At 46.5% G+C, this 26,796-nt stretch overlaps 2 protein-coding genes and 1 long non-coding RNA gene across 4 annotated transcripts in view; 2 read left to right on the top strand and 1 right to left on the bottom strand.

The window, feature by feature from the left end:
- Nucleotides 1-22,495, top strand: part of PRKRIP1 (PRKR interacting protein 1) — a 27,801-nt gene extending 5,306 nt beyond the window's left edge. Inside the window, exons 4-6 of one of the 2 annotated variants that reach the window (XM_027609965.2) lie at nt 3,603-3,688; nt 4,944-5,011; nt 21,225-22,495. In XM_027609965.2, coding sequence (XP_027465766.1) covers nt 3,603-3,688; nt 4,944-5,011; nt 21,225-21,319 — 249 coding nt within the window. In that variant the 3' untranslated portion in view covers nt 21,320-22,495. Of the gene's footprint in view, nt 1-1,708; nt 1,920-3,602; nt 3,689-4,943; nt 5,012-21,224 lie in introns of those variants that run through there. The other variant, XM_027609966.2, reaches the window with a different exon arrangement.
- Nucleotides 20,592-26,796, bottom strand: part of LOC113931856 — a 9,226-nt gene continuing 3,021 nt past the window's right edge. Inside the window, exons 2-3 of the long non-coding RNA XR_003522893.2 lie at nt 25,805-26,526; nt 20,592-21,033 (exon numbers count right to left, since the gene is read on the bottom strand). This is a non-coding gene — a long non-coding RNA (uncharacterized LOC113931856). The remainder of the gene's footprint in view (nt 21,034-25,804; nt 26,527-26,796) is intronic.
- The window catches only part of ORAI2 (ORAI calcium release-activated calcium modulator 2), a 16,796-nt gene continuing 12,409 nt past the window's right edge, over nt 22,410-26,796 (top strand). Inside the window, exon 1 of the mRNA XM_027609960.1 lies at nt 22,410-22,534. The gene's annotated coding sequence lies outside the window, so the exon portion shown is untranslated. The remainder of the gene's footprint in view (nt 22,535-26,796) is intronic.

Here is a 26,796-nt window from a genome sequence, read left to right as displayed (position 1 = left end):
GAAAAATGTTTCACAAACCTTGAGTCCCCAGAGACACCCAGGTTCTTATTTCACACGTCCTCACCTTTCACAGTGACTAACAGGATGTCATCGCTGAAAGAGCGCATGGTGCTCCTTGAGTCCTTGTGGCAGGTTCTCAGCCCGCAGGGGTTAGCTGCTCCAGCAGCAGAGAGAGATGGGTATGGCTCAGCTTCTAAACAGACCACATGCTTTTAGCTTTAAGTCGTTTATTTCCCCTCCCTCCCTCCCTCCCTCCCTTCCTTCCTTCCTTCCTTCCTTCCTTCCTTTTCAGATTTTACTTATTATGTTAAAGCGAGAGCACACATGATCAGGAGCTGGGGCAGGGAGAGGGAGAAACAGGCTCCCCATTGAGCAGGGAGCCTGAGGGGGGTGTCCAATCCCAGGACTCTGAGATCATGACCTGAGCCAAAGGCAGACACTTAACTTGAGCTACCCAGAAGCCCCTCGAGTTGTTTATTTTCTTCTTTTTTTTTTTTTTTAAGATTTTATTTATATGACAGAGAGAGAGAGAGAGAGCAGGAATACAAGCAGGGGTAGTGGGAGAGGGAGAAGCAGGCTTCCCGCCTAGCAGGGAGCCCGATGGCGGGGCTCGATCCCAGGACCCTGGGATCATGACCTGAGCCGAAGGCAGACGCCCAACGACTGAGCCACCCAGGTGCCCCAAGTCGTTTACTTTCGACTTGTCCTCTAATCACCTGATTTTCTCAAAGGAGACCTTTTTTTTTAAGTTTATTTTTTTTAGTAATCTCTACACCAACGTGGGTCTGGAACTTCACCCTGAGATCAAGAGTCGCATGCTCTTCCAACTGAGCCAGCCAAGTACCCCAGCCCTTTTTTATTTCATGATTTTTGCTCTCAGAGAGAGTTTCCATGCCACTGTAAGCAGATCCACATGGCCCTGGCAGTGCAGACCAGCAGAGCTGTTGAAGCCACCTTGTCCTCCTTACTTACCCTGTTGACCTTTGTGGCTATGGCTAGGAGAAAGAGATGGCACTTTACAGCAATTGCATCTGTGGTTTACAAGTGCTTTCCTGTAGGTCTTCAAATGTTATTCTTCCTGAAGACTCGGAGAGAGGAATTAATCTTTTCCCTGTTTTACAGGTGAGAAAACAGAGGCTTAGAGATAGGGAGCTGCTAGGAAGGACCAATAAAAGGGATGGGTCTGTGTGTATGTGTGCACACTCACATATGCCTCTGTGCACGTGTGTGTGCCTAGTGGTGGTGATGGCAGTGGGGGTTAACGCTGCTGTGGAATCAGTCATTATAACCGTTGTCAGTTAGGACCTGAAAATCCCACGGTTCCAGCTCTGGCCGTTCATCTGATGAGCTCAGGTCACTGTAAGGTGAAAATGCACTCCTATGCATGTCCTCTACTCTCAGTTCTCTGCTACTCTTCTAACACTTCTGGTCACCAAATGTGTGGGGATTACCCGCAGCCCAGGCAATTCTGGGACACCAGCTGAGTGTCCCACAATTTAACTCAGTTTTGATGCTGTTCACCTGGTGATAACATCGGATGCCACAGGTTCGGGACTCAGTCTCGTGGGACTCAGTCCCACGAGACTGCCTCCCCGCCCACCTCAGAGGCCAATCCCAGGCCCAGGTTTCACTTGGGCTTCTGACTGACTGGCTGTGAGTTCGAGGTTTCCCACGACTCCCTCCTCAAGCTCAGTTAATTTGCTTACAGGGGCTCACAGAACTCAGGAACAGCCAGATGGAAGAAGGGGACACGGAGCTTCATCCCCTCCCAGCACCTCCACATGTTCACCAACTTGGAAGCCATCTGAACCCCATCTTTTGGGGATTTTTTTTTATTTTATTTATTTATTATTTTTTTTTTTTAAGATTTTATTTATTTGAGAGAGAGAGAGAATGAGAGATAGAGAGCACGAGAGGGAAGAGGGTCAGAGGGTCAGAGGGAGAAGCAGACTCCCTGCTGAGCAGGAAGCCCGATGTGGGACTCGATCCCGGGACTCCAGGATCATGACCTGAGCCGAAGGCAGTCGCTTAAACAACTGAGCCACCCAGGCGCCCTGGGGATTTTTTTTTTAAAGATTTTATTTATTTGAGAGCAAGAGAGAGAGAACACAGAGGGAGAGTGAGAGGGAGAAGCAGACTCCCCGCTGAGCAGGGAGTCAGATGTGGGTCTCGATCTCAGGACACTGGGATTATGACCTGAGCCAAAGGCAGACATTTAACCCACTGAGCCACCCAGGTGCCCCTCATTTTGGGATTTTGGGGGCTTCACTACAAACTGGTTAAATCACTGGCCATTGGTAATTCGTTCCGCCTGCAGCCCCATTTCCCTCCGTGGAGCATAGGCGGTGGGACTGAAAGTTACCCTGGTGATCAACCCTCTTCCTTAGGGGCTTTCTGAAGTCACTCATTAACATAAACTGTGGTTGAAAGGGGCTTGTTATGAAAATGACACCGTTTCACCTTTACTTCTGGAGCTATTTCAGGAACCAGGAACATAATTAAATATTATAATAATAAAAGATGCCTTGGGGCACTTGTGTGGCTTAGTCAGTTGAGCGGCTGCCTTCGGCTCGGGTCACGATCTCAGGGTTCTGGGATCGAGCCCCACATCGGGCTCCCTGCTCGGCGGGGAGCCTGCATCTCTCTCTGTCCTCTCCCTGCCGTGTGTGCGCTTGCTCGCTCGCTCTCTCTCAAGTAAATAAAATCTTTAATGGGCGCCTGGGTGGCTCAGTTGGTTAGGCGACTGCCTTCGGCTCAGGTCATGATCCTGGAGTCCCGCATCGGGCTCCCTGCTCGGCGAGGAGCCTGCTTCTCCCTCTCACCCTCCCCCCTCTCATGTACTCTGTCTCTCATTCTCATTCTCTCAAAATAAATAAATAAATCTTTAAAAAAATAAAAGATACCTCTGTGGCTCTTGTATAGGAAATTTACAAGAGTTTTAGGGCCTCTGTGCCAGAAATGGTGAAGATCAAATACAATTGACTCTTGAACAAACAAGGTGATTAGGGGCACCAAGCCCCCTACCATGTAGTAAAAAATCTGCATATAGCTTTTGACTCCCCTAAAACTTCTAATATCCTACTATGGACCAGAAGCCTTACTGATGATATAAACAGTCGATTAACACATATTTTATATATGTATTATATGTTATATTCTTATGATTAAGCTAGAGAAAAAGGAATGTTAAGAAAATCATAAGGAAGAGAAAATACTTTTACAGTAGTGTCCTGTATTTATCAAAAAAGATCCACGTGTAGGTGAACCTGTACAGTGCAAACCTGTGTTCAAAGGTCAGCTGTGTAGATTTCTTACTCTAAATCACAATAGCGCACTAGCCAAGGCCCTGGCTATATAACCAGTAGTGTGCCCCTTCCCATGCTCTCATGCTTCACTGTGTAGTAGTGGGATCTTACTGAACTGAAGAAGTAACGGTCGCCATCAGAAAGGCATATATTGATTTTTGTCCCACCTGTTGGGCAACCTCTTCCAGTTAAAGTGGCCCTGGAGACCTCAGTGTGCCTATAGCACCCCCAGTGGTGTGACTTCTAGAGCTCTCATACACGGCCCAGAGTGTGTCTAAATGATTTCTTTTTTCACAGCAAAAATTGGATGCAGAGTTTCAGAAGAGATTGGAGAGGAATAAAACTGCTGCAGAGGAGCAGACAGCAAAACGGCGGAAAAAGCGGTGAGGGCTTTGGGGCTTCTCATAACCAATGAAACTTAAAGGCAGGAAATGTGAGAGCTGGTGAATGAATAGTCCTTGTGGTCAGAAGTTCAGTGTATGACCTGTCGAGGTCTTGGATGTTACCCAGTAGAGGGATGGCCTTTCTTCCAGTATCTGAGGAGAGATTAAGTCACTTATTGCTGATGCTTCCCCACACCCCACCCGTTACAGATTCTCCACAGCTCAGGTCAGTGCTTGGGTGATCGGGTAGATTTCTAGGTCTCCTCCACTTCTGTATTTTAACATCAAGTTTTAACAGTATGTAAACTTTTTTTTTTAAGATTTTATTATTTATTTGACAGAGAGACAGCGAGAGAGGGAACATAAGCAGGGGGAGTGGGAGAGGGAGAAGCAGGCCTCCCGCCGAGCAGGGAGCCCGATATGGGGCTCGATCCCAGGGCCCTGGGATCACGACTTGAGCCGAAGGCAGACGCTTAACGACTGAGCCACCCAGGCGCCCCGTGAGCAAACTTTCTTTAGCTTCTTCCTTAAATTGTGTGACCTCCCTCAGTGACATTATGTCAGTATGTAGACTGTGTGTGTGTGTGTGTGTGTGTGTTTTAATAAATGCTCCCTCATCCTTTAGAGAGTTAAGCAGGATTCTAAAAACAGTCCCTAATTCTTAGTCTGTTTCTGGCAATCTGTTAATTTATTGCGGGATAGTCATCTTTTGTTTGCTTTCTGATAGGCTTGGTAAATTTAGTTAAAGAGCACGTCTGTATGCTACAACTTGATTACATCTTTTTTTCTAGCTGTTTTGCATTTTTTTCTTTTACCATGTTTCAGTTTCTGCATGTGGAATTAAATAAGAAACAAAACTTTGTAAAACTGTAACATTTCACATGGAAACGCTGCCCAGTCTTCACCAGCTTCAGAAATCTCACCTTTGCTGATGCTGCAATAAAGTATTGTCATTTAAGAAAATAAAATAAATAAAAATAGTCCCTAAATATCTTAGAATGAAAAACATCTCCAGTATTCCTGAGATTGCTTTAATTACCTCAGGACTCCCCAGGATTTCATTTTGATTCAAGAAGAAACCAGCTTGATAATGCTGATGGTGTTGGAGTAGCAGAATCACAAGAAAGTATTTCTTCCCTTTCGTTATTACAGCATTTGTACGATTATAAGGTCTTTAAACATTCTATAAGTAGATACTTATTTTTTAAAATATATAGTAAGGTAGTGAAGGAATTAATGTATTTTATATTTATAGCCAGAAGTTGAAAGAGAAGAAATTATTGGCAAAGAAGATGAAACTTGAACAGAAGAAACAAAAAGAAGGTGAGTGGTACTTACTTTTCTTGGTTGTGATCTTTCTCAGTGTTGATCACCATGGCTGACTTGTCAAGAATGAGATTTAGAGTTTGGAGCTGGTTGGCTGGCCACTGAAGAAATGAGAACTTATTTCTATTAGTTAGGACTCTTAATTGCAAGTGTCAGAAAGGTAAACAGAAGGAAAGATACTGGCTCACATTAAGTCAGGACAGACCTCCCTTCAGGGATGGCTAGTAAAGGAGCTCAGTGATGTTACTGGCATTCTTTGTCTCCCTCTGTCCCCTGGCTCCTTGTCCTCAGGCAGGTACATGTCCTCCCTGTGGTTGTGGGGTACCTGGGAATGCACCCTGCCTCATTCTTATCCACTGGGAAAGACTGAGGGGAGAGGCACCTGGGTGGCTCAGTCGGTTAAGCATCTGTCTTTGGCTCAGGTCATGATCTCAGAGTCCTGGGAACCAGCCCTGAGTCGGGCTCCCTGCTCAGCGGGGAGTCTGCTTCTCCCTCTGCCCCTCCCCTTGGCTCGTGCTCATGCTCTCTTTCTCTAGCTTGCTCTCTCTCAAATAAATAAATCTTTATTTGTATTCTTTTAAGATTTTATTTATTTATTTGACAGAGAGAGACACAGCGAGAGAGGGAACACAAGCAGGGGGAGTGGGAAGGGGAGAAGCTGGCTTCCCGCCAACAGGGAGCCCGATGTGGGGCTCGATCCCAGGACCCTGAGATCATGACCTGAGCCGAAGGCAGATGCTTAACCAACTGAGCCACCCAGGCGCCCCAATCTTTTTTTTTTTTTTTTTTTTTAAAGCAAAGACTGAGGGGATGCCTCTAGCAAAAGTGTTTTTGTGTCTTTTTGGCTCTGATTGAGTCACTTGGCAAGTCAGTTAAGAACGCTTTGGGCTCGGGGCACCTGGGTGGCTCAGGTCATGATCCCAGGGTCCTGGGATCGAGCCCCACATGGGGCTCCCTGCTCAGTGGGGAGCCTCCCTCTCCCTCTGCCTGCCACTCCTCCTGCTTATACTCTCTGTCATATAAATAAAATCTTTAAAAAAAAAATGCTTTGGGCTCTAAGAAACAGAAAACTCAACTAGTAGTAGTTAAACAAAGAGGAGGTCATTTCTCTCACATAACAAGAAGTTTGGTGGTAGGTGGCAGCCTGGTGTGGTTCAGCAGCTCAGCAGTGTCAGGCCCAGTATCCCGGCACTTCTCTTGGTCTTTACTTTGTGGGTATGAGATGGCTGCTGCGGCTCCTGGCATCATACCTGTGTTCAAGGAAGAAAGAAAGGGGAAAGAAGTGGTACTTGTCTTTTTTTTTTTTTTAAACAGAAGAGCAAAAGATCCCCCCAAAGTGCCTAACAGATGTCATTTTATATTTCATTGGTCAGTACTGGGTGACTTTGCCATCCCTTGCTGCTATTAAGCTAGATGAATAGAAAACAGAATTGTTGTGATTATCTTTTTAACCTGTCAGGGTTCATCCCTGGGAGCTGGCTACATTGCCACCCTAGACTGAGATGAGATTTTGTTAACAAGGAGGATTAGGGGCTGAGTCATGTATCACCATCCCATAGTGCTACCAGTCCTGTCCACCTCTGAACCCATCACAGGGACAGAGGTATCAGCCACTCCCCTGAGAGCCCCTGAGCTGAGAGTCAGGGAAAGAGAGGTGTCCAATGGAAAGGACCAAGGATGCTAAGAGACCAAACACATGACAGCTGCAGACCACATTACCGAATTGATGACTCTTCCCTGATTGACCAGCCATAGCTCCTGGTTGGACAGTTGTGATTTTGGTCTTCAGATAAAGTCAGACTTTCACTGATAGACTAAAAATGATTGGTCCCTTCCAGAATCGATTTCCTTCTAAGTTGTAAATATGCTATGTGACATTCTATGTATGGCATAGTTTTAGGCTATTTCTTACCATTTCTTAGAATAATTTATTTTATAACACTAAAATGTGATTGTTAGGACCTCATTCCTCAAACCACCTCATTATTTTCCCAGCCCTCTTCTCCCTCCCTACATGCAGGGGAACCCAGAAGTACTTGGTCCAGGCTTTTCTGTGGCATCATTTCCCCTCTGTCTGAAGAACTTCTTTTCGTCACTCAGAAGAGGTCTGCTGGCTATAATTTTCTTAGCTTTTCTTCAAATGAGGCTGTCTTCATGCTACCTTTGTTCCTAACAGACATTCTCACTAGATCTGAAATTCTAGGTTGGCAGTTTTTTCTTAGCACTTCAGAAATGCCATTCCAGGGGTGCCTGGGTGGCTCAGTTGTAGGGCGTCTGCCTTCGGCTTGGGTCATGATCCCAGGGTCCTGATATCGAGCCCTGCGTCGGGCTTTCTGCTCAGGGGGAGGCCTGCTTCTCCCTCTCCCACTCCCCCTGCTTATGTTTCCTCTCTCGCTGTCTCTCTCTCTCTCTGTCAAATAAATAAATTTAAAAAAATCTTAAAAAATGCCGTTCCACTTTGGCCTCCACGGTTTCTGATGAAAATTTTGTAATCATTCAAATTGTTCTATCATTGTTTTTCTCTGGCTGCTTTTAAGATTTCTGTCTTTGGATGTCAGCAGTTTGATTATGATGTGTCTACACGTGGATTTCCTTGGGTTTATCCTGTTTGGAGTTCATGGAGCTACTCAAATCTGTAGGCGTACATGTCTTGTCAAATTTGGAAATTTTTTTTCAATAAATTTTGTTTCTGTTCTTCCTGTTGGATAATTCCTACCTATCTGACTTCAAGCGATCTCTTTCCTGTGCCATTTCTATTTTGCTATTGATCCTACCCAGTGAATTTTTTATCTCAATTACTGTGTTTTTGCAGAAAAGTTCTGAAATTTTGACTTTTTTTTTATGTTTTATTTATTGGAGAGAGAGCGAGCGAGACTGCACAAACTGGGCCGGGGGGCAGGGAGCCTTACATGGCCTGATCCCAGGACCCTGAGATCATGACCTGAGCTGAAACCAAGAGTCAGACGCTTAACCCACTGAGCCACCCAGGCCACCCCCTGGGCATTTTGAGTATTACATCATGAGGCTTTGGTCTTGGTGGTATTTGTTTTAGTAGGCAGTCAGCCTGGTTGTGTTCCAGAACATGGGTTCTCCCTAGCCTCCTGCAGGTTGTGGTTCTAGCGTCAGTTCGGTTTTCCAAGTTTTGCCGAGCTCTCCAGGTGTGTCCTGCATGCACTGCACGGTGGCCAGGCAGGGTTTAGTTCTTTGAGTTCGGGTCTCAGAGTGTCTGATATGATGATTTGGGCCACATCCATGCTTGCGCCGTCAGGCTGAGCCCGGGAGTTCATAAATGACTTACGATGTCTTTTCTAATCTCCTTTTTCTCCATGAGCTCTCCTGTACTTTCTGGTTTCCTGGGACTCCCCTTCTCAGACCTCTAGCCAGAAAACTGAAGCTTTAGTTACACGCTACCTTCAGCTGCACCTGCCTCCAGGGCCGTGCAATGGGAGGACAGAGAAGAAAAGCAGCAGGGCTTACCCGGCCATCTTAGGACCACAGCTCCTCCAATCAGCGAGAAGGGCTCCCCTCTTCTGAAGTGTTTGTGCCCGCAAGCCCCCATTGCCACCACAGGTGCTGTGGCCACCGTGACTCTGGCAGGATTGCCTGGGAGCTAGGGTGTGAGAGAATGGAGAAAAAAGAAGAAACACCACAACTTCCCTTACTCTCAGCATTGGGAGTCCTTTTCTTACCGCTCAGACCAGAAGCGGAGGGTTTCTCGTGGAGTTCCGTCTGTCCCCGGGCTCCACTTCCGCACATCAGATCGTCCCAACTCCAGGCTGGGGGTACCGAGGGGGGAGAGGACCTCAGGAATTCAGAGCTGTTCCAGTGGCACTTTGTATGCTGGTCTTTTCCCCCGTCTGCTTGCTTCTCAGGAGTCCATCATTCTGTCCAGGTCCTGTATTCAGTGGAGAGAAAGAGTCAAATGTGTGTGCTTTGTCTTACCTAGAACCCTCTGTTTTCTTGTTTTGTTTTTAAATCTAAACACAGGACTGTAGCTCTTTTGCATTTCAGCCTGGTGCTGTTGGCTCTGTTGATTCAGGTTCCAAAATCCTTTTGAATTCTCAATCTGAAATTCAGCATGTTACCATGTTTTTCTGGGGTTGTCGTGGGCAGAGTTGATAAACGTAACTCCTTTGTCATGAATGAAAATGTTGAGCCAGACTGGGCCAGGGCCAGAGCCGGAGCCCAAGCCCTCTAGCGTCCATGGGAGAGCTCCATGTGGGCTGGCAGGGACCTGTTCACTAAAACCAGTAGGGTGGAGTTAATTCTCCAGCTAAGAATCAGCCAGACTCCCTCTTATTTCCTTACTCACAGACGTGTCATAAGAAATTAAGAGGTAATTTGAGGCTGCGGAGTGAGTACAGTAGACGTAAGTTCTAGCCTTAGCTCTCCCTCCAGCTCACCCTGACCTCAAGTGTCTGGCTTCTCTTATTTGAGAGTTCTTTTTTAGCTTATAACTGATAAGCTTTTTCTAGATCTGAAATTCTGCAGTTTGATAACTTCGCCAAACATCTTGCTGTAACTAAGATACACCATATTTGGGGGAGGTTCCCTGAGCAGTGAGTCTAAAAAAACTCTTCCGTAACAGGAAGCTGAGTGATTAGTTTGCTCTGAATTTGTACTTAATGAACCTGTATCGGGTCTTCGGGGGTCCCATTTTAACTTTTTAGTAATCGGTTCCGTAATAGAAGGAGCCCGTTGGCACCATCACAGAGCCGGACCTCTCGAATCCTCCTCCTCTGACCACTTTTAGACATTAGGTGTGCCGACTTTGCTGTTCTCGGACACCTCTAATTTGCCCGAGGCTATTAAGCCTGTCTGAGCTCACAGAGCAGGCTTTGGTATTCCCCGGGAGCTTGCATGCAGGCCTCCAGATTGTTTACGGTCGCCTTGTGCCCTCTCACTGCCCCCACCCCTTCCCCCTCCCCATGTCTTGAGCTTCAGTTCTGTCAAAAAGACGATGTTTGCGCACCTTGGTAACACGGTGTCTTCTCACACCGAGGTTGTGATCTTTGCTCGCTGGATCCTGCAGTCAGTTTCCAGGTTGCAGCTATCGTTTTTCCCAACGTGAATAGAGCAGACTAGAAATTGTCAGAGTGCGTCACACCTCTGGATACAGTGATTTGTGAAATTTTCTTTCAGTTTCTGTGTCGGCTTGTGGGCTGCCGTCCAACAGATTTGAAAATTGCTGTAGTATATGGGTCCTGCTCTTAGGCTTAATTGTGAAGTTAGCACCTGGGCAGACGAAACGGTGATTACTAACACTATATGGCCAGGTACGCCTTGTAACCATTGGGCAGGATAGAGGGTGCTGGTCGTGAAGGTGATGTGTGTGTCTTCTCCGTTTCCTTCTTCATTTTTCACTTTGTCAAAGAGAAAATAGATTTTCTTGCTATCTGGTTGAAATGAAGAGAAACTTAGTGTGGTGATACTGAGTTGGGTCACAAGGTGGCTTCAGCGCACCACTGGGTTCTTGAGGAAAAGGGCGGAAAATCGCTCCAGCTTTGGAGGCCCTTCCAAAAAGTGGTGAGGGGCAGCTGGCTAGGCGTTCTGTTCTATTGTTGGAGAGGAAATAGCCCCGTTTGTTGTCCACACTGGTCCAGTAATTCAGTGAGGACGCCCTGTAGTGTCGTCTGAATGACACCGTGGGATGGCTTTAAGCCAATGTGGTGGATTATTTGGAAGCTTGAGCTCCCCAAACCAGTGTTACTTATCCTAACAGGCCTGCCTACCAAAGAAACCTAGAGCAGTTTCTCATGCTCAGCGCTATCAGCATTTTGGGCTGAAGAATTCTTTGTTGTTAGGGACTGTGTCCTGTTCACCGTGGGATTTTTAACTCTGCCCACTAGATGCCAGTAGTGCCCACCGTCCCCTGGTTACTGACAGTCAAAAATGTCTCCAGACTTTGCCAAATGTTATTGGCGGCGAGGGATGACAGAATTGCCCCAATTAAGACTCCTGTCTCAACTGGTATCTGGTGTTCAGAAGGTACTTAAAATATGCTATAGATTGAACTGTTGTTTCAATGCCAAAATTCTTATTACATACGCTCTGTTGGAAAACCGTCCATATCCTTTGTGCCTTTTGAGAATAAAGATGATAGGGGCGCCTGGGTGGCTCAGTCGGTTAAGCGGCTGCCTTTGGCTCAGGTCATGAGCCCAAGGGCCTGGGATCAAGCCTCACACCGGCCCCCCCACCCCTGACTCCTGTTCAACCCGGAGTCTGCTTCTCCCTCTGCCCTTCCCCCTCCCCCTATTTGTGTCCCCTCTCCTTCTGTCTCTCAAATAAATAAAATCTTTTAAAAAAGAGAGATAATATATGATCACTCTAGAAGTTTTTGGATTATGCATAAAAGAATAAAGTCAAAAATTTAAATTATAATCCTTACTAAAAACGGTAATTTTAACACTTTGATGACATTTCTTTTATTTCAGTTTTTAAATATATATCATATAAGCCTTTTTATGTAAATACTGTATTTATCGTCCTAATTTTATCATATAACATTGTCTCATAAATATTTTCCCATGTCCTTACAATTCCATAGTACAAGGAAGGATTTTTTCCTAGTCTGGTCTTTCATCTGTTTTCTTTAAAAGTTAATATCTGTTTTAGGGCACCTGGCAGACTCAGTCAGAAGAGCATGTGACTCTTGATCTCGGATCATGAGTTCAAGCCCCATGTTGGTGTAGAGATTACGAAAACAAGTAGACTTTAGAAAGTAAATAAATGAGTTAATATCAGTTTCAGTTACACTCAGTTGCATTTACCTGGTCTTCCTAAAATACGTGAGTAAAATCTCAGATTCCTGGATTTTAAAATATTGTATAAACAATAGTGTAACAGTAATGGAAACAACTCATATATTATCCTAATAAATCCCCTTTCTTTCTGTCCGTTTGCTTTGTCTCTCCCTGCATGTGCATGTCATCTGTGTAGTGAATGAACAGTTTTCTGTTTTGCTGATTTAATACTGTAAGCATTTCCAGTCCTTCGTAATTTGTTCAGTGACTGATGACATCCAGCAGTTGTCCTGCTGCGATACACCTCTTTCCCTTTTGTTAGACGTTTCGATTGATTCGTTTTTGTCTTCTTTAGAAGACACTGCTTAGTGAGTATTAGGTACCTACCTCCCTTCCCCCTTTATGGTTTATTTCTTTAAGACAGATTTCTACTAGTGGGAATTACTATAGCACAGAGTATAAAAAGATTTCATGGCTCTTGAAATACATTTCTTTCCAGAGGAGTTGTACCAGTTATTACTGCCGTCGACGATGTGCGAGCTTCCACTTCTGCCGTCTCCTTGCCGGCACTGGCTTTTAAAAATTATTCCTCCATGTGGATAAGAATATGACTTCAAAAGCAGTCAGGGTCTTATCGGGGATTTAGTAAAAACTGTACAAAGATCCGGATCCGGCAGGACCAGGGTAGCAGCCTCCGCTCTCTTCCCGGCGCAGCCCCCACTTCTCCCACCTTTGTACAACCTCCAAAGTTCTTTTTTTTAAAACAGAGATTAGACAGTCCTTTGTTCTTTTGCTGATTGTTAAAAAAACAAAATTCATCCAAGTAAATTTAAGGATCTAATTGGTTTTATTAAGCAATTCATGAGTCGGACAGCATCCCATCTAGCAAGTAGAGAGATGCCCCCAGGAGGTTTAAAAAAGGAAGGTTTTTATTGGCAGGAGGGTGGGGCAAGAAGTTATAAGCAAAAGAAAAGAAAGGATTGTTTCAGGCCAGGAAATCTTTTTGGGGGAAAAGGGAAGGGCAGGGTTTTTATCATGCATATGACCTCTCTAGTGTTGATCGGGAAATTTCAGGTCGAGTGTTAAAAAGTCACATTCCTGGGATAGATTGAAACTATAAGTCTTGGTTTGCTGTTGGGGATGGGGGCAAATGACTCAATTTTTGACTTGTTTTTTCTTTTTTAATTTTATATAATAAGAGGGGCACCTGGTTGGCTCAGTTCGTGGAGCATGCGACTCTTGATCTCAGGGTCGTGAGTTCAAGCCCTACGTTGGGGGTGCAGTTTACTTTAAAAAAATTATATAATAATAGCTAACGTTTATTGAACATTTGTTACGTACCCACAGCTGTTAAGTGCTTTGCAGATTTTAATATTATCCTCCCAGTGGCCCTGAGAGATCGTTTGGCAGTGGTTTTATTCCCATTTAGAGTTGAGGGACTGTAGGCACCAAACAGAGCTAGAGGGAGGGAGTGACGGGGCACGATTGGAACCCAGGTAATGTGTCTCCACTGTCCAGTGCACCTGCCCACAGGGTGACCCTGCTTGCAATCTAGTCAGCAGCTCCTGCATTCCCGGTTCCCTTTCCAGTCTCTCCACCAGTTTGGTCTGGCTGCTCTCTTCCACGAGTTCTCTGCCCCCGCCAGGTGTACACCTCTGTTCTTCCACCTCACTTCACATGCTCGGGGCTCTGTGCTCTTTCCTTTTTCACGCTACCTGACTCCCCATCTGCCTGAAGAGCTTCTAGTCATCCTGTACCTTCCTCTTGCAATGTTTTCTCTCTTCGTAAGACCTTTCCTACCCTTATTAACCATTCTAGCCTTTCCCTCCACCTTGCTCCCAGAGCTCTGCACTTACTTACTTGGTTTAGAGAATCTGCTAAATCACATAACGCAGTTATCTCTTGAAGGAGCCAAGGGCAGGCTGCCCCAAGATAGGCCACGTTGGCATGAACATTATTTTTGAGTTTGTTAACCTTAAAAATAAGAATTGCCAGTTATTTTACCAGCAAAAAGGGAGTTATTCAGGAATAAAAGAATTGCAGTTTGGGACAAACAAGCCATGGCCAAACCTCAGGCAAGTCTAGAGAACAAAGGAGAGGTAGTGCCTTTTTTTCTTTTTTTAGATTTTACTTATTTGTTTGTGTGTGTGTGAGAGAGAGAGAGAGAGAGAGAGAGCAAGAGAGAGAGCAAGCACCAGCAGGGGTGAGGGGTAGGGAGAGGGAGAAGCAGACTCCCAGCTGAGCAATGAACCCAGTGCGAGGCTCAGTCCCAGGACCCTGGGATCGTGACCTGAGCTGAAGGCAGACGCTTAACCAACTGAGCCACCCAGGTGCCCTGAGGTAATGCTTTTTTAAGGAGAAAAGGGGTAGATTGGGAAGGCTGTTATAAACTAAAAGTTCAGTGGAGTAAACTGGGAATTCAAGTACGGTGGCTTCTCATTGGCTAAGCTTTTGGGGGGGGGTACATGGAAAGCATTTCTTTCTCCACCTGGGATAGTAGAGTAGTATCCACATAAAAGATGGAGTCCATTTCTTCTTGTTGGATCTGCAACTGATGGTGAGGGGTAGGGTGCCAGCACCCCTCAACTCTGTTTTTGGTAAGGTTTCTTGTTACTAATTCTCACGAGTTATAAGGAGTCAAACCCCAGCAGATTCAGGAAAAGCTCTTATACCTCCCCCTCAACTGCCTGCTGTACCAGGAAGAGAGCTATTAATAGAGATTCCTCTTTACCTAAGAAATTATCTGCACAATAGGGCAACCTTTGTTTTCCAAACATCTCCTGTTACCTTCCTGCTAATGGTGTTCCACCTCTTTGTATCCTCAGACTCCTGCCCCTCTCCTATGCTCAGGATGTCACTTAAGCCTTCCTGTTGCCTGTTTTTGGAATTTTGTGTCTGTCTGGATTCCCCATACATAAAAAACTAAATTTGATTTTCTCCTATTACTGTTTCATGTCAGTTTGATTCTTAGTCCAGCTAGAAGGACCTTGAAGGGCATAGGAAATTCTTCTTCCCCAACACTATTCAGCTATAAAATCCCAATTCCATGCGTGTAAGGCAGTGTCTCTTTTTTTTTTAATAAAAAACTTTTAGAATGGTTTTAGATTTACAGGAAAAGTCCAGAGATAGTATAGTTCAAAGGATTCCCATATCCAGCTTCCCTTTTTATTAACATCTGAAGTTAACAGTTTTAACACAATTAATGAACCAGTATTGATAGATGTATTAGCTGAAGTCTTTATTCAGGTTTCCTTAGTTTTTACCTAATGCCTTTTTCTTGCTCAGAAGCCCGTCCAGGATATCCTGTTACATTTCATCACCACGTAACCTTAGGCTTCTGTTAGCTGTGGTAGTTTCTCAGACTTGCTTGTTTTGATGCCTTTGAGGGTTTGGAGGATTGGGTGTCCTGTAGAATATCCCTCAATTGGGATTTGTCTGATTTTTTTTTCTCCTGATTAAACTAGAGTTATTTATTTTGGGGGAGGAAGGCCACACAGATAAAGTTCCATTCTTAATCACATCATATCAAGGCTCTCTACTGTCCAGATGACTTGCACTGTTGATGTGTTGACCTCGATCACCTGGCTGAGGCCGTGCCTGTCAGGATTGTCTACTGTAAATTCACTCCTTTTGTCTCCCTTCCCACGCTGTACTTTTTGGAAAGAAGGCACTGCATGCAGCCCACATGTAAAGAGTGAGGGGTTTATGTACCCTCTCTGTGAGGGTGGAGTAGCTACATGAATTATTTGAAATCCTTTTACACAGATTGATCTCTTCTCCCCTATTTATTTATATCAATATGGACTTGTGGACATTTATTTTATACTTCAGGTTGAATCCAGTACCACCTTATTTATTTTGTTACTGATCTTGTTCCAGCTTTGGCCATGGGAGGCTCTTTCCTTTGGATCCTGTGTCCCTTTTACATACTCCCATCATTATTGGATTTGGATTTTTTTTCTTTTTCTTTTTTTTTTAAGCACATTCTTACTTTCTGGCACTATAAGCTATTCTAGACTTACCTTTTATATTTCCTGACCCAGACCCAGAACCAGCCATTTCTCCAAGGAGTCTTGATTTGTTTTATTGTTTTAGAAACCAAGATCTGGGGGTTAGGCATGTTCTTTGCTGCTGGGCTGTTGTTTGTAGGCCCCCTTAACTGATAGAACAAGGAAATATGCATGTGTACTAACCAGTGTGTGTACACATATTTATAGATATTTTTATGCGTAACTATCTGTATCGATCTCTATTATGCTAACCTGAGTTTATACTGATGTCTCCAACTCTGATCCATTGCCACATGGATCATTCCAGCTTGTTTGCCCATAACCTCCCACTCTCATAATGAGGAATCTGGCCTTTACCCTCCACCATTCATTTATTCAGTTGTCCAGTTCCAGTGCATGTGGATAGTGGCTTCAGAATTGTTAACCTGTTACCTGTGTGAAACACTTCCATCAGCTAGAGTCCAGTGTTCTGTACAGTTCCTTTGCCTTTGGTCTTACAGACTCTGCTGTTTCCAAAATTACTTAGGGCAGCACTTTCCCCCACCCCCTTCACGGAAGTTGTTTCATCCGTTTGTTATAGGGTTGAATTCATATGTCACCTTTTGCATTCGTCCTGGGATCCTAAATAACTTTTAAAATTTGCATACACTAAGATGTATTCTTTGTGCTGTAAGTTTTGACAAATGCATGGCATCCTGTAGCCACTATTACAATATCCTACGGAATTGTTTCATTGCCTTAAAAAGAATCCCGTGCTTCACCTCCAGCCTCCTCCCACCCACAGTCCTTGGCAACCACCCGTCTGTTCACCATTTTCCATAATGCCATATAGTTGGAGTCCTACAACATGTAGCCTTTTCAGCTGGCTTCTTTCACTTAGAAAAATGCATTTAAGATCCATCCATGCTTTTGCCTGGCTTTATAGCTCATTCCTTTTTATTGTGGGATGGTATTCCATCGTATGGCTATGCCATGGTTTATTTATCCATTCACCTATTGAAGGACATTTTGGTTGCATCCTGTTTCTGGTGATGATGAAGAAAGCCGCTGCAAACATCTATGTGATGACTTTCGTGTGGGTGTGTTTTCGGATCAGCTGAGTATACACCTTAGGAGGGTGATTGCCAGGTCCTGTGATAAGATGTGTTTCGCTGTGTAAGAAACTGACAGGCTAGCTTCCGGAGCAGCTGGACCATCTTGCACTCCCACCAGCAGTAAACAGGAGCTGCTGTCCTCCTCAACCTCACCAGCAAGTGGCAGCGTCAGTTTGTTTCATTTTAGACAGTCTAGTCTGCGTGTTGTGGTATCTCACTGTTGTTTTAATTTGGGACAGCCTCTTTTTGATTCTTGTGTCCTTGATAACTAAACATAGTATTGATAAACACTTTATTTTTTCATTATGTTGTAAGAATGAGCAAGTGAAATAACTTTGTCAAGTTACCAAAGGATTTGAGTGTGCACCAGATTCCTAGACTTCTCTTGGAGAGTAATGCTTCTAGGCCCTGACAACATGTTTCCCACACATAGGCATCTGTTGTGTTTGCTATTAGGTGAGGTACCCCATTTCCAAGGGCTTTTCAATCACAGGGGATGATTTGCGCCTTCCTCCTGTAGCCAGCATCTCGGGCATCCAGAACACCCATTGCACAAGCATCCAAGTCAAAGTTTTACTCTTTCTTTAAGATCTGAGTTGAAGATCAAATCCTGTGCACCCATCCTGCTCTGTTCAGATCTATGCAGGGGTTGGCATTTCTTAGAGAACCTTGAGGCAGAGTATGACTAAGTTATGGAACAAAGCAAATCATCAGCAGTTTCCACCTTGGAGCCCGAGTTCTAGAGCAGGGCCCCTGGCTGTTATACAGGGAATGGGTTACAAGTGGCAACGACTGTGTTCCCCTTGGCCTTCGGGGTGGAGACTGAGGGCCCAGGCCTTGGACCGGTCACACCGCTTGCCATAGAAATAACATCCTTTTCTGGGAGTGCCACGCTCAGGGAGCTGGGGGGTACTGCCCTAGCGTCCAGGGGCTCAGAGCCAGGTTTTTGATGCATCTCTAGTTTTTCACTCCCATCTTTCCATGGCATGCATGGTTTTTCTTTTCTTTCTTTTTTTTTTTTTTTTTGTATTGTGGTAAAATACACATAACATTTACCATCTTAACCATTTTTAAGTGACAGCTCAGTGGTGTTAAGTGCATTCACACTGTTGTGCCGCTGTCACCACCGTCCATCCCCAGAACTTTTCATCTTATAAAATGGAAACTGTACCTAATTAAACACTAACTCCCCCTTCCCCCTCCCCCCAGCCCTTAGCAACCACCAGGTTACTTTCTCTCTCTGTGCATTGGAACCATAGGTGTCTGTCTCTCTGTGGCTGGCTTGTTTCACTGAACGTAAGGTCCTCAAGGTTTATCCATGTTGTGGTAGGTGTCAGAATGTCCTCCCCCCACCTTTTTTAAAGATTTTATTTATTTAACAGAGAGACACAGCGAGAGAGGGAACACAAGCAGGGGGAGTGGGAGAGGGACAGGCAGGCTTCCTGTGGAGCAGGGAGCCCGATGTGGGGCTCGATCCCAGGACCCTGAGATCATGACCTGAGCCGAAGGCAGACGCCCAACGACTGAGCCACCCAGGCGCCCAAAATGTCCTTCCTTTTTCATGCTGAGTAATATTGCGCTGTGTACACAGACTACACTTTGCTTATCCATTCAGTGTGCTCACCTCACCCCCGTCTCTACCTCGTTTTCCTTTTGCCTCAGTTTCCTTGGGCACTTCTGCAGGCACAGTTTGGCAGAGGCCCAGAGAGTCAGTCCACATCAGAGTCCTGATTCTTAGTGATTATGAAACCTTGAGTAACAAGTTACATAACCTCTGTGAACTCCATTCCTCATCTGTAAAATGGATCTGTAGTAGTGGTACTTGTCTCTTAGACTTCTCTTTTTAAGTAATCTCCACACCCAACGTGGAGCTTGAACTCACAAACCTGTGATCAAGAGTTGCACACTCCACTGACTGAGCCAGCCAGGTGGCCCTATCTCATAGATTTCTGTTAGAGTGAAACAAGGTGGTATATGGAAAGACTTAGCATGTGCCTGGCACATAAGAAGGTTTTGTTGTTGTTTGTTTGTTTTTTTAAGATTTTATTTATTCATTTGAGAGAGAGAGCACAAACGGGGAGAGGGAGAAGCAGACTCCTTGCTGAGCTGGGAGCCCAATTCGGGGCTCGATCCCGGGACCTGGAGATCATGACCTGAGCTGAAGGCAGACGCTTAACCATCTGAGCCACCCAGGCACCCCCACATAAGAGGTTTTCTACAAATATTAGTTATTGAAACATGCTTGGGGCGCCTGGCTGGCTCAGTCGGTTGAGTGTTTGACTCTTGGTTTTGGCTCAGGTCATGATCTCAGGGTTGTGAGACTGAGTCCCACGTCGGGCTCCCCGCTCAGTGTAGAGTCTGCTTGAGATTCTTTCTCTGCCCCTTCCCCGCCTCTAAAATAGATAAACCTTAAAAAATAAAACATGCTCGGGGCGCCTGGGTGGCTCAGTCGTTAGGCGTCTGCCTTCGGCTCAGGTCATGATCCCAGGGTCCTGGGATCGAGCCCCGCATCAGGCTCCCTGCTCAGCGGGAAGCCTGCTTCTCCCTCTCCCACTCCCCCTGCTTGTGTTCCCTCTCTCGCTGTGTCTGTCTCTGTCAAATAAATGAATAAAATCTTTAAAAAAAAATAAAACATGCTCAGTGTACTTTTGAAACTTCTCTTTCCTTTTAGCATGAGGTTGAGGAGAAGGAGGAATATCATAAAGTAATGAAACTAAATCTGAGCGATGGTTTCCAGCCAGTGCCATTGCCAGCCAGTGTTCTTTAGTGGCCCACCCTGGGGTGTGAGGGTGACTGTAGACTGTGCTGTGCCCTGAGCACTCCAGGGCCCCCACCTTGAAGCTGTCTGACCCTGTGACGACAGCAGTAGCAAAGCTCTGGGTCCCTGTGGGCTCTGGGGGTGCTGGAGCAAGTTCCTGCACATCTGCAGGGAGAAGGCCTGTTGGTGGGCCTAGGGAGCCTACAGTGCCTGCAAGGGGCTGGAGGACAAGGCTGCCTCTGTGGGCTCTGGCTCTCCTGTTCCAACTCTCGCCCACTGCCCTGCTCCCAAGGAGAGGGGAGGAGGAGGTGGAGGGGGAGCTGGGAACAAGTTGTCTTTCTGCTCAGCTTTTGGCCAGCTCAGCTGCACTGTGGGTACCGACAGTCATGCCGGGGAAACATTGGAATTCAGAGCTGCACATAGAGTGTCAACAGAGAAGGTTTCTGGGTCTGTGGGAAGAGCTGGGAAGCTGGCATATTTGTTGTGGGCAGGGCCCTCTGCCACATAGTTTTTGAATCCTTTTGCAAACTGTCGTGAGAGCTTGAGACTTGGGCAGGAGCGTTGCTGGCCTAATGTGAAGTGTTAAAGGGCTGGCTGGGGACATGGCCCTGCCATGGTGACAGTGATACACATGGGGGGGGGGCAGCATCGAAAAAGCAGTGGGGGGGGTGGCGCCTGGGTGGCTTAGTCCATTAAGCGTCTGCCTTCAGCTCAGGTCATGATCCTAAGGTCCTGGGATCGAGTCTTGCATTGGGCTCCCTGCTCAGCGGGGAGTTTGCTTCTCTCTGCTGCTGTCCCTAATTGTATGCTTGCTCTCTCGCTCTCTCTGTCAAATGTTAAAAAAAATAAAAAGCAGTGAGGCCCAATTGATGGGGTGTTGGGCTCCCTTTATGGATGCTGTCGGACCTTCTTCACAAAGATGAGATTCAGCTGCCAGCAGTGGTAGATCAGTTCTGTGACCCACCCTTTATATCCTGGAGGTGGCACGAGGGGCCGATGGACGTGAGGACCTCCTCTGGCTCCTCATACTGTGTGGGCGCTACAGCTGACCCTTAGCATGGCTTTGAGCTGCGTGGGTCTGCATACATGTGGGGGTTTTACAGTACAGCACTGTGAATGTATTTTCCTGATTTTCTTAATAACATTTTCTTCTATCTAGCTTTTTTTCAAATGTACTTTATTGTAGGAAGGCACTATGCAATACATATTACATACATAATGGTTAAAGGACTGTTTATGTAATGGGTAAGGCTTCTGGTCAACAGTAGGCTATTAGTAGTTCCATTTTGGGGGAGTCAGGAGTTAGACATGAAGGGGCGCCGAGGTGGCTCAGTTGGTTAAGCATCCAGCTTGATCTCAGCTCACGTCTTGATCTCAGGATCATGAGTTCAGGCCACGCTGGGCATGGAGCCTACTTTAAAGGAAAAAAAAAAAAATTTATACGTGGATTTTTGACCTCATGGGGAGTTGGTGCCCCTAACCTCTGCACCGTTCAAGGGCAAACTGCAGTTCATAATCTCTCCTCAGTGCTCCTCCATTTTTAAAATGTCCCTTGGTTCTCCGGGTGAATTTGTATGTCTCTAATCAGATGTCATGTGATTACAGGATCCAGTCAGTCCCAGGAGCAGCCATCCAGTAGCTCTGAGGAAGCATCTGGAACAGAGGAGGAGGAGCAGCCCAGCTTCATCACGGGGCGATGACAGTGTTTGCTCTAGTGGGCTGTCTGGAGCCTGGCCCATTCTGTGACCAGGGCCTCAGAAGACCCTCCACACAACCCGAGGGAAAAGGAGGCTCTGTTTCAACTCATTTCCCCTCCCAGCGCTTTGCTGGAGGGAAGCAAGTGGGAACCCATCTTGACCGTTGACGACCCCACCTGTGGGCAGGCCTCCATGCCTGTGGGACAGAGAGGACCGGCTCCTGGACCCCTGGGGCACCACCGAGCAGAGTTCATTCAGGTTCCCACTGATAGTGAACACGTATTACCTTCTGCCCCTGGTGTTTGGACAGTGATGAGTTTGGACTGGTTTCTGTGAAAGAAATGTTTATTTAGTAAAGAACAGAAACACTTTAGGTTTTGTTCAGACCTGTGTTATGTTGTTCCAAAGCTGTAGGGAAGGCTGGGAAGCAATGTGACAGGAGTGGGCCTGTTTCCAGGCTTGCTGAAGGAAATGGCCCTGGCTCTGGGCCAGCCCGCACTGCATGGTGCAGGAACCCCACTTCCTCCCGCTGAGGGGCAGACTGTACCCCATGATACATGCTGCCACCCAGCAGCTCCCAGTCCCCAAGTGTGAATTGAGAAGCCCCCAGCATGTGCATAGGGAGATGTGGGGCTCAGCCAGGAAGCCGAGTCATAGGAAGGGCAACTTGGGGTGTGAAGAAAGCTTTCAGAAAAATAAGCAGAGAATCCCAGCTCTTCTGGACCAGAGCAGAGTGTGGGGAGTCCTGGCCCAACCCGAAGGGAGGGAGTGAATTGGCCAAAAGTCGCATTTTCGACCTGCAGTAGGGGGATCTGAACCAGGTGCGAGGTGAGCCGGGGCAGTCTCTCTGGCCAGCGGGAGGGACAGAGATGGTTTGAATTGGAGCCTTTGCTCACTTTGGGGGCTATTTATCTCCAGTTCCAAGTGTCTAGTGCATTTTGTGCCTTTTATGGAGTTTGATAGAATTAAGGAAATAGTGGTTTTGAGCGAAGGGAAACTAAGAAACATTTTACTTTTTTCTCATTTTTGCAGTATGGATTTTCCTGGTCCCCACCCTGGGCCAGGCGACATCTGTGATCACTTGTGTCTTTTAAACAATTCAAGCCACCGGAATTTTTCTTTCCCAGGAAACTGAAATGGAAAATTCATCCCTAATAAATTAGCACACCCGTGGCTGTACATTTTGGAACCTGTGTTTCTCTCGTCAGGGACTGGCTGGTTAGTTTTGTGTTTATTTTTTGTTCTACTGTCTTTGTACTGTTGGTTTCCTAATCTCCTCACAAGATGTGTGTCACAACTCTTGCTTTGAATCTGCAGCCTGTATCTTGTGGGTGTTCTCTTGCCCTGGAGGCTGTCGACAGTGCTAGAACTTGGAGTCTGAAGACCTACGTATTCCAATTCTTTTTTTAAAGATTTTATTTGAGTGAAAGAACACAAATGCCAGAGGGAGAGGGACAAGCAGACTCCCCGCTGAGCACAGATCCCAAAGTGGGGCCCAGTCCCAGGACCCCTGAGATCATGACCTGAGCCGAGGTCCGACACTTCACCGACTGAGCCACCCACGTGCCCCCTGGGTGTCCAGTTCTGACGCTGCCTCTGGTGCATCTGGCCAAGAGCTTATTAATGACACCAAGCAGAAGTGTGTTGGATGGGGGAGCGAGTGCTGGAACAGATAACAGGATGCCAGGCTGCAAGTTTATGTTCTACACGTTTACTAGGTTTTCAGAAGAGGATGTTTGGGTAGGAAATGTCTAGCAATTTCAGGCAATTTTTAAGGGGCTGCCAATACCTTAGGTTGAATGACGGTCTTCAGGGTATTGTTGTTTGAGAAAAGGGAACAGTTAGGTGTCATCATTGAGAAGGGAGTGGGAGATACAGAGAGACCCCCCTTCCCCCCCAAAAAAAAAGCCATGATGGGGAGAAAATCATTCAGTAATGCCCTTGTTAATTGGCTTGTGGGTGGGGAAAATCAGGACTTGACCCACAAAGGTGTGCATAACTTGGTTGTCTCAGGAAGCCTCACGTATAAGAATTCTGATTTATTTCATTCAGTTACTCGCTCCCCACACTTCTATTGAGCACTCCATGAGACAGCCCTGTGTTAGCCAAAGTTACTTGTATTAGAATACTCTGTCCTTCAATTAGATGTCCCTTACAGGTTTACCAAACGAGTTTATAAACACAGAGAGGTCTGGAAACTTGCCCGGGTCACCCAGCAAGTAAGTGGTAGAGCTGGGATTTGAACCCCAGCAGTGTGACTCCCACAATCCACCAATCCCTGCCCCATAGTGCTGTGCTGCTCCATGGAGAAGCTGTGTGTGACCCAGACCCGCTGGGAGGGAGGCCCAGTGCGGCTCTCTCCGTGCCAGAGCTGTGCTCCTGGTACGTGTGCATGCGTGCATGTATAATAAGGCATATAATAGTTTTAAATATAGTTGCCCCTTATTGTTTTCAAGTTCTATGTTTGTGAATCCACCTGTTCACTAACACTTGTAACCCCAAGATGAGTACTCATGGTGCTTTTTTGGTCATTTGCAGACATGCACAGACTGGTGAAAAATTCAAGTTGCCTAATGCAGTGTTTCCAGCTGAGTTCAAACAAGGCAGTGCTCTGCCTTCCTGTCCAGCTCAAACGTGTCGATTTAATGGCAGGTTTTTTGCATTTTTTGCTTTTCCTTGATGATTTTGCCATTTTTTAAATGGCCCTGAAGCATAGTACTCGAAGTACTGTCTAGTGTCCTAAACACAAGAAGGCCGGATGTGCCTTAGATAAGCTTTGTTCAGGCATGAGTTACAGTGCCCTTGGCTGCAACTTCGTCTTTAATGAATCAATACATATTAATGCAAGTGTTTTTAAATTTTTATTTCTTAAGGTTTTATTTTAAGTAATCTCTACACCCAACATAGGGCTTGAACTCATAACCCCTAGATCAAGGGTCACACGCTCAGGGCGCCTGGGTGACTCAGACAGTTGGTTAAGCTTCTGACTCTGGATTTCAGCTGAGGTCATGATCTCAGGGTTGTGGGATTGAGCCTCTGGCGTGGAGCCTGCTTGAGATTCTCCCTCTCCCTCTGCCGCCCCTCCCAATAAAATAGAATAAACTTAAAAAAAAAAAAAGTCACATGCTTCCCCAGCTGAACCAGCCAGGTGGTTGATGTGACGGGGGGGGGGGGGGGGGGGCTGTCACAGAAACACCCCTGTTTCCCCAGGCAGCAGTGGTTCAGTATTCACTAATCAACACTCAGTGTCCACAGTGACTTTAGGGAACATAACTACTATGAATAATGAGAACCAGTGCGTGTTTGGAGAGTGAGGGAACGTGCATGAGCAAGCCTGGCCTTCTGGAGAGGAGCGTTTCCTAAAGCAAGGATTGTGCCTCACTGCTGTGTTCCCTGTGTGAACAGTACTTTATCTCACCTGGGGGATCAGGAGCTGAACTCTTCAGTCCCACTTTGAATGCAGGATCAGAGAAGTCACATGGAAGGGAACCAGCACTCCCCACCTATCCTTCACGTCTTCCCTACTATGTTCATCTCCCACCATCTAAAAGGTGCTTTTCTAAAAGGTGTCCTTTCTCGGCCCTCCCCCACAGCAGGTAACCGTCTCCCAGAGCAGAGGGAAAGCAGAGATTCAGACTGAGTCCTCATGCCCCACTTCATCCCCCGGCCCGGCTTGCCCTCCAGGTACAATGGAGAGCAACCAACCAGCAAGCAGCTCCATGTGCAACAACAGCAAAGCCCCGGCTCCAGGCTCTCCTGCAGACCACCACCCCATTTATCTCCTCCCTTCTCAGCCCAGCTTCCAGAGAGTTCTCTGTTTGCTTCCACCTTTCCCAAGTTTTCATCCCCATTATGCCACTGAAAGCCTTCAGTGTTGCCACATCCAGCCCCTGGGGGCATCTGTATCATTTAGAAGCCAAAACCTCTAGCACCCTGACAGTACTGCCTCCTGCCTTTCTTTCCGCCTTTCCCTGGCTTGCTTCTTTGTTCAAATCCTAAATGTTAGGGTGACCCAGTGCACTGCCTTTTATGGTCAACACTCAGGCCCCAGGAGATCTTAATCTGACCCGTGGCTTTAAATACCACCCTGACTGCTGTCTTCTGAGTTTGTGGCTGTCTTCTGAGTTTGTGGCTTCAGCTTCCCTTTGGAGCCTCCGCCTCAGCCTGGGTCGGTGCCCCACTTCCCTCACTCCTGCTCTGCTCCTTCCTGTGCCGTCAGGCCTCGGCTTTCCACCCACCCTGTTCTGTTGCCTTGTCTTCCTAGCATCCATCCTTCGTTTACTGGTCAGCAGCCCCCTGCCACACCAGCAGCCCTCACATCCCCCACTCAACTGAGCACAACCGGAGAGCGAGGACCTGCCTGTCCAGTTCTTTGCTGTACCTCTAGTGCCAGCACAGGGCCTGGGACATCACAGGTGCTCAGTGATGTCCCGTAAGGTGACTGAACAAATCTCAGTGCCTGAAAGCAAGCAGGGAAGTTGTTCATACCTGAAAAACGGCCTCTGTGGCAGGAAGAGCCTGAGCAGGTGCACACAGTTGTGTGTGCTGGAGACGCAGATGTGATGCCCCAGACAACAGTAGAGTCCACTTCAGACATCCAGACTGCCTGGCCCGGCCTGGAGGCCGACTCCTCACAGCTCAGGCATTTCAGACACCACCCCCCCACCCCGCCTCCGCAGCTTCTGCCGCAGGTCCCCCCTTCCATACCTTCAGAAACACTGGTTTGGAACCTGTCGAGGACTGTTACTACTTCAAGTTTCCTTTCTTTTTTTCCGACATGTGTCTTTTGGAAAAAGCCAGTTATTCAGTTGAGTTAGATGAGTTAACGTTTTGTTGACTTTCGGAAATAGGAATATAACTCAGTCCGTCTCCAGGCTGCCTGGAAGGAGAGTGGAGAGAGCAGCATTTCCTTCGGTGGTGTTTCTGGAAACAGGTGCGCCTTCTCCCCTGTGGAAGCTCATTTATGTCTACTGTTTGGCACATACTTGACTACAGTGAGCTACAGTTACCATATTTTAATATATTTCTGTAAAGAGAACATTGTGGGGCAGGTCCTGAGGCAGTTTTCAGTTTTCTTATTCCACAGAATATAGCAAATGTTTGTTGAACAGGACCAAAAGCTTAATCTGAAGGGTTCCTAAGTGTACTTGGCTCAGCAGTGGGGATGATGGTGAGCGAGATGCAGGCCTTGGCTTGAAGGATCTCCAGATCTGATAAAGAGACACAGACAAGAGAAGAAAGGTCAGTGCAGTGGCGTGTACCACAGGGTGTCATGTGACCCAGGTCTCCGGGATGCGGGCAGGGCTGAACTGAGCTCCTAGGTAGCTCACAGCAGTTTTAAGAAAGCAAGCCGAGATTAGTAAGTAGATGCCCTGTCATGGCCTGAGTCACTAGGTTAAGGGGACTGGAGTTGATCTAAGGCCACAGGGATAACTGAAGGGTTGGAGAGACAGGAATTTTTTCCACTTTGCAGTGTGGAG

The sequence above is a fragment of the Zalophus californianus genome, chromosome 10 (assembly GCF_009762305.2).
Source record: "Zalophus californianus isolate mZalCal1 chromosome 10, mZalCal1.pri.v2, whole genome shotgun sequence".
NCBI lineage: Eukaryota > Metazoa > Chordata > Mammalia > Carnivora > Otariidae > Zalophus > Zalophus californianus.
The sequence above is the reverse complement of the archived record's forward strand: the minus strand, read 5'-3'. Positions and strand labels throughout refer to the sequence as shown.